This window comes from Sinocyclocheilus anshuiensis, unplaced genomic scaffold (assembly GCF_001515605.1).
Source record: "Sinocyclocheilus anshuiensis isolate Anshui unplaced genomic scaffold, SAMN03320099.WGS_v1.1 scaffold1705, whole genome shotgun sequence".
NCBI lineage: Eukaryota > Metazoa > Chordata > Actinopteri > Cypriniformes > Cyprinidae > Sinocyclocheilus > Sinocyclocheilus anshuiensis.
This window is the reverse complement of record NW_015540987.1, coordinates 54,041-61,731: the sequence shown is the minus strand read 5'-3', so window position 1 is coordinate 61,731 and position 7,691 is coordinate 54,041. Positions and strand designations below refer to the sequence as shown.

The 7,691-nt window shown below is 40.3% G+C and overlaps 1 protein-coding gene across 1 annotated transcript in view; it reads left to right on the top strand.

Annotated features, from left to right (window-relative positions):
- trpm7 (transient receptor potential cation channel, subfamily M, member 7) overlaps positions 1-7,691 on the top strand; it is a 54,923-nt gene that overhangs the window by 5,683 nt on the left and 41,549 nt on the right. The window contains exons 2-8 of the mRNA XM_016488374.1: positions 5,005-5,084; positions 5,300-5,338; positions 5,433-5,631; positions 5,720-5,747; positions 5,853-5,881; positions 6,434-6,605; positions 7,376-7,550. Coding sequence (XP_016343860.1) covers positions 5,005-5,084; positions 5,300-5,338; positions 5,433-5,631; positions 5,720-5,747; positions 5,853-5,881; positions 6,434-6,605; positions 7,376-7,550 — 722 coding nt within the window. The remainder of the gene's footprint in view (positions 1-5,004; positions 5,085-5,299; positions 5,339-5,432; positions 5,632-5,719; positions 5,748-5,852; positions 5,882-6,433; positions 6,606-7,375; positions 7,551-7,691) is intronic.

Genomic DNA, 7,691 nt, shown 5'->3' with positions numbered 1-7,691 from the left:
CACACACACACACTCACTCTCACACACACTCTCACACACACACACACACTCTCACACACACTCTCACACACACATGCTCTCACACACGCTCTCACACACTCTCTCACACACACACACGCTCTCTCTCTCTCTCACACACCCACACACACACAGCTTAAACACACAAAGCTCCAGCTGAGTTCAGATTTGAAGGTGAAGGACGATCGGTGGATGTTTGACCCACTTTCATGAACTATTTAATCCGTAAATGATTTCAGATTTCCTCCGTATGAGCGTCCTGCAGTCAGACACTATATAGGCACTGCGGTATATATTGTCATTTCAGTCACACACCAGGGTGTTGAATTTTTAGGAGCCTCTTCTGCTCACCAAAGCTGCATTTATTTGATTAAAAATTCAGTAAAACAGTGAAATATTATTACTATTTAAAATAACTGTTTTCTATGTGGATATCTGTTAAACTGTAATGTATTTCTGTGATGCGCAGCTGTATTTTCAGCATCATTACTCCAGTCTTCAGTGTCACATGATCTTCAGAAATCATTCTAATATGCTGATTTGCTGCTCAAGAAACATTTCTGATTATTATCAATGTTGAAAACAGTTGTGCTGCACAATATTTTTGTGGAAACTGTGATACATTTTATTTTTCAGGATTCACAGATGAATAGAAAGTTCAGAAGAACAGCATTTATCTAAAATAGAAATCTTTTGTAACATTATAAATGTCTTTTCTGTCACTTTTGATCATTTTGATGATCTTTTGAACGGTGGTGTATATGTATAGTGTATTGTAAAATAAAATGCAGTAATAAACATGACTCAGTTCTCAGACTCACAGCGGTTTGTGTTTGAGTGGTTGTGAGTCACTGACCTCTAGTAGTTCTGCAGTGACCCCTGATGACCTGGGATCGTTGTGTTGTGTTTGACTGCAGGAATGATGGTTTGGTTTGAAATCTCAGGAAGCTGGTTTTGTGTGTTGGACTCGGTGTGATTTGGTTTGGGTTCAGTCAGTGCAGGTGTGTTTGTTATCTGCGGACGCTCTGATAAAGTCACTGCTGTTATCTCTGCGTTTATGGAGCTTGAGTGCCATGAGCTTCATAGTGTTTATCAGAGATGCTCATCTGAGATGTGTGTCATTTAATTCATTTAGCGTTTGATGGAGTCACGTACAGAGACGCTGGATCTAATCATGAAGATTCATCTCCGTTTGCATCTTCATGATTACACCTCTTATGATTCATTTACATTTCATTATTTAGCAGTTGCTTTTATCCAAAGTGAATAGAAGAGATTCTTCAAAAGTGCTCGTAATATACACACTACCAGTCAAAAGCTTTTTAAAGCAGTCTCTTCTGCTCACCAGGCCTGCATTTATTTGATCCAAAATATAATGAATATTGTGAAATATTTTTACTATTTCAAATAACTGCTTTCTATTTGAATATATTTTAAAATGTAATAAATTTCAAATCTGAATTTTCAGCATCATTACTCCAGTTTCATGATTCCTCAGAAATCATTCTAATATACTGATTTGCTGCTCAAAAAACATTTATTATTATTATGTTGAAAACAGCTGAGTAGAATTTTTCAGGTTTCTTTGATGAATAGAAAGTTCAGAAGAACAGCATTTATCTGAAATAGAAATCTTTTGTAACATTATAAATGTCTTTATCATCACTTTTGATCAATTTAAAGCGTCGTTGCTAAATAAAAGTATTAATTTCTATAATTTCTATAGTCCCCCCCATCCCCCAAAAGAAAATGATACTGACTCCAAGCTTTCGAATGGTAGCGTGTATAATGTTACAAAAGCTTTTTATTTCAGATAAATGCTGATCTTTGGATCTTTCCTGAAGAAAAAAAACCACATAGAAAGCAGTTATTTTAAATAGTAAAAATATTTCACAATATTACTGCTCTTGCTGTGCTTTGGATCAAATAAATGCAGCTTTGGTGAGCAGAAGAGACTTCTTTAAAACATTAAAAATCTTACTGTTCAAAAACTTTTGACTGGCAGTGTAAGGTTTCAGATATTGTTAACCAGATTCGTTTAGGTTTTTCTATGCTGTTTTTCAGCAGCAGCGTAGGTGCGGATGAGTTACTGTGACTCATTCTGGTTAGTTGTTTTCTGTATAAAATAAAGCTGTTTGTTGATGTGGTGTGAACACAAGTTTACGCTGATCTGCTCTGCTGCAATCACAACAGTCTGTGCCAGTGAGCGAGTCTCATACACCGTAAGCTCTCTCTCTCTCTGTCTAATATTCTTGTTCTCGGTCAGAAACATTCATCAGCGCCGTCACGACCTCTTGCTGATTAACTGTGCTGAGAAGCTCAGTTTAGCTCTAACTAGTCCTGCGGTCTCTCTCTCGTCTGCAGTCGTCTGGCCATGTTTCTGTACTCGCTGCTGCGTCAGAAGGATGAAGATGAGGAGTTTGAGGTAGACAGACATCATCTCCGTCTCAGTGTTCATGGCTTTCAGTGTTTCTGCTGAAATATGTGTGTAATCCGCTCGTGTTCGCCGGGGCTGCTGTGAGCTCAGGCTGGGAGTAGAAAGGAACTCTGGGAAATTTAATTAAAAATCCCTGGTGTTCGAGCTCAGTTTTAAAGGAACGGCTTTCTGCCTTCACGTCGTTCCAAACCTGTGTGACTTTCTTTCTTTAGTGGAGAACAACAACTGATATTTTGAGTTCAGTGTTCCCAACATTCTCCAAACTATTCAACAGGAGGAAGTCATGCAGGTTTGAAAAGTCACGAGGGAGAGTAAATGATGAAAGTGTTCATTTCTGGGTGAACTATAGCGTACATGATTTCCAGGGAACCGTGTCTAGATCACTATTGCAGTAACAGGGTTAAATCAGTCCAGTGAGACACAGAAACGTGTGTTAAGGCTGAGGAGGAACTAGTCACTGAGTTTGATGAAGTTTCAGAGCTTCATCACATCTCTGAAGACTTTGCTAATGCTGGTCTCTTTCTGGGTGGCTCCTGAAATCAGGTCTAAGGTAGTAATCTAGTGTTTGTGTTTCTGTAGTTATTATTGTAAACCTCATGATTAGTGTTTAACCAGCAGTCTTGATGTAAATGTTAGTTTAGCTGATACGGCTGAAGGTCAGAGTCACAGTCAGTCTGTTTCATTTCACAACACTCAATCTGTATAAATCGCTATAGAAATAAAGGAGATGTAACAAACTTTATGTGAGTATATGTGACGTTAGATGTTTGTAATAGTTGACAACTGAAGGTTTGTGGTGATATTGAGTTTTCAGTGTATAACATCTTGGTGTCATGACTAGAGCCTGAACGATATTTTGTTTTGCCGATATTATCGGCCGATAGGAGCCTGTTGCCGATATATCGTATCGGCGAATATGCCGCCGATATTAATTTTTTTTTTTTGCTACTGGCGACCTGGATGAAACGCTTTAAAGCTTATGTCTATGGAAAACCATTAAAATTTTGAATGGCCATATCTTCGTAACGGCGCAGTGGATCCGCACCAAATTCGGGGGATCCCTTTAGCTTGAGGAACCCTCTCGAACGTGAATCGAGTGTACGTCTAGAAGCCCGCTTTCGAATGAGAATGGGCCCTGCCTCCACTACGTATCTCTGTCACGTCATTATAAGTGTTTGATCACCACATTTGAGTGATCATTGCAAAAAATGTGTTTATGTATATTCTGTTAATGTATATACTGTATTCTATATATAGTACCAGTCAAATGTTTGGACACACAAATGGGAAAGTGTCCAAACTTTTGACTGGTACTGTACTATAATATACACAAAGAATATCGGCCGATATATTGATATCTGCCTTTTTTTACTCCCTAATATCGGTATCGGCCCCAAAAAACCCATATCGGTCGGGCTCTAGTCATGACAAACCTAATTACTACTAGCTGATGTGAATCCCATGATTAAAGTGTTTAATATTTATATGGCCGTGTGTACGATCTGATCTGATCTGCATCAAACACTGATGGCTGTGAGCAGCAGGTTGGGTTTCTCACAGGAATGTGGAGCTTATTCGGACCCCTGTGGACCCTTCGGCTGAAGCTCGACCCGTCCGTCGTTCATTCACACGACACACGATCCTCTGTTTGCTCTGAGTGCCTTCTGTGTTTTCACTCAGGTCTGTTCTGATGGCTCTCAGACTGCAGCGAACAACAGCGTTACATGCAAATAAATACATGTGACCAAACATATAACTGTGCATAGTTAGGACAGCAAAATAAATAGCAAATTAACTTTTAATGGGAGTAAACATTGTTGGTCAGTTGTCCAATCAATCTCTTCTGCTGTACAGCATTTTATTCTTCAGCCGGTATTCTCTTAGTAGCCTAATTTTGTTGGACCTGTGAAGTTCATGGCTATATAAATGCATTGTATATTGATTTTTAAGGACATTTTTGTTACCAGACTTTTCAATGGCCCATCTCACACCAAACACGAGCAGCGTGCATTTAATTCAGCATCTGTATGATGAAAGACGTTTTCTTGATGACATGTTTAATGTCTGTTTTTTCATCCTATTGGAAGTTCATCCTATCTGTTTAGTTGTGAACTTTTTGTATTTTTTTTTATTTAGATCTTGTAATGTGTAATCCAGTGAAACGACAGGCTCTTGTGATGTGTGCAGGACTTCTCCAATCATTTAGTCCGGTTAAAGTCTGCCTCTTTCTTATAATCCACTACATGCTCATTCAGATCTGCTTCCGTTTGAGAGCCACGCCCACATCTCAACATCCAATCAACAACCGATGCATAGAACCAAGTCCCGCCCTGTGTTTTTCTTTTCAATAATTTGTTACGCTCAGATGAATGTCACAATCATGAAGAAAAGATCTGATGCTGCTTCCGTCACGTCGAGACTTTACAGTTTTTGGTCATCATCATTATTAGACTTAAATGCAATGTTTTCAGTGTGAAATGTCAGTCGGGGGGAGAGTGACCGTCTGAAATGTGCTGCTGCTTTATGTTGATCCTGTTTTTCTTCTGCAGTCCCAGAAGTCCTGGATTGAACACAGTTTCACCAAGAGGGAATGTGTCTATATACTGCCCGTGTCAAAAGACCCGCACAGGTACGTCACGCGCTTCACGTTATTATTAAAGGCTCAGACTTTATTGTGTGTCATCCTGCAGCGTTTGTGCTGCAAGTCCAAACATCGCCGATGGGACTGAATCAAGCTCGAGTGCAACCGCATGACTTAATTCAATTGAGTTAATTTCACGTGTCATTATCATATTCATAGTAGTTCTGGTTTCCCTCTAATTTGACTTTTGTTTGTTTTTGCAGATGCCTCCCAGGATGCCAAATCTGTCAGCAGCTCGTGCGGTGAGTGTCATGAAACATGACGTTTGACACAGTCGAGATGTTCAGATGGAGCGTGTGCTGATGTGTGTGTGTGTGTGTGTGTGTGTGTGTGTAGATGCTGCTGCGGGCGTCTGGTTCGGCAGCACGTGGGCTTCACCGCCACACTGGCAGTGAAATACTCAGACGTGCGCCTGACCGAGGGAGAGCTGTCCGATCTGGAGCAGTGGTCAGTGGAGAAGCACACGGAGGAGAGTCCCACTGATGCTTACGGAGTCATCAACTTCCAGGGAGGATCCCATTCGTACAGAGCCAAGGTCTGAACACACACACACACACACACACACACACAGAACACTCAGAATGATCACGTGTGCACTGCACTGTCACTAATCATGGGTACAGACGGGCGGCACCAGACTCTCTACCTGCTGTACAGACGGCAGACTCGGCAAATATGTGTGTGTGTGATTTCACAGCGGCAGTTACAGGATTAACTTGATTATCATAATGACAGTCATTTGAGTTTAAAGATCAGGTCGATACACTTTATTCATCGGAAGAGACGTGAGACTCATTTACACACACACACACACACACACACACACATTATGCGACCCATTTATGACCCTTTTTACACATGACCATCACTGTGAATCTCACTGATAATAAATCAGCATATTAGAATGATTTCTGAAGATCATGTGACACTGAAGACTGGAGTAATGATGCTGAAAATACAGCTGCGCATCACAGAAATAAATTACAGTTTAACAGATATTCACAGAGAAAACAGCTGTTTAAATTGTAATGGTGTTACTCAGTTATACAATTTTACTCTTTTTACTGTATTTTTGATCAAATAAATGCAGCCTTAGTTAGCAGAAGAGACTTCTTTCACACACATTAAACAATATTAATGACCTTAAACTTCTGAACGGTAGTGTACAAACATCAATGATTGAAATATTACAACAGTAATGCTGGACAGTATGAACAAAGTTCTGTACCTTAAATCAGAAATAAATTAGTGTTTCAAATCACAAAAAATATTTCGGAAGCATCTGTATGAAAGCATAAAATCATTGTCTTTGTTTGTGTGTGTGTGTGTGTGTTCAGGTTGTAGCGCCGTACCAAACCCTGCTGAATCCTCTCAGTAAACTCAACGTGCTGAACAACTTCCACTCTCATTTCGTCCTGGTGGATGATGGGACAGTCGGGAAATATGGAGCTGAAGTCAAACTCAGGAGAGAGCTGGAGAAACACATTAACCTGCAGAGAATCCACGCCCGTGAGACGCGCACACACACACACACACGCACTCACACACACACACCTTTGAGTCCCAAACAATTGGTCGCAAGCATATATTATCCTGCAGTCATTGTTATTCACACCAGCAGCGGTTCTTCATTCAGACTCTTTCACATGTAAGAATTACATTAAAGTGATAAACTAAAAAAAAAACATCAATGCAAAAAACATCAATGCAAGATTTAAGTGATCAAAAAGTCACAAATGTAATTTTTATACATAAATTATTAAAAAACCTACCTACCTGCAAAGCTACAGTGCTGTTAAAAGTTTTAGGCATTTGTGTAAAAATGCTGTAAGATGAGGATGCTGTCATAAATATATTTTCTTTATCAGTTAATTTCTATTAACTAAATGAAATCAACATTTGGTGTGAGCATCCTTTGTGTTTAAAGCAGCTTGTGCCCTCGGTGCACTTGAGCAGAGTTTCTCAGGAGCTTCACAGGAGGTTTCTTGAAGCGTCTCGGAGACACAGTTCTTCTGGATTGAGTCTGTCTCAGTTTGTTCTGTTTCTTCATGTGACTCCAGACAGACTGATGATGATCAGATCAGAGCTCAAATCTCACTGCATTATTACAGTTAATGGCCAAATGAATGTTTGGAAATGTAAACTAATGTTTCCTACTGACACACTATAGCAAACGATAGAAATAACTGACTTAAAAACATTTTTAGCTGCTGGAAATACTAGTGTTCTGATCATTTTGGCCACCACTGTATGAATATATATATTGTGTGTGTACGCAGGCATTGGTCAGGGCGTCCCGGTCGTGGCTCTGATCTTTGAAGGAGGTCCAAATGTGATCCTGACGGTGCTGGAGTATCTTCAGGAGAGCCCGCCGGTGCCGGTGGTGGTGTGTGAGGGAACCGGACGCGCCGCTGATATACTGGCATACGTACACAAGCAGACGGAGCAGGACGGGTATACACACACACAGAGACACACACACTCTCTCACACACACACACACAGACAGAGACTCACACACACACACAGAGACACACACACTCTCTCTCACACACACACTCTCTCTCTCTCACACGCACACACACACTCTCTCTCT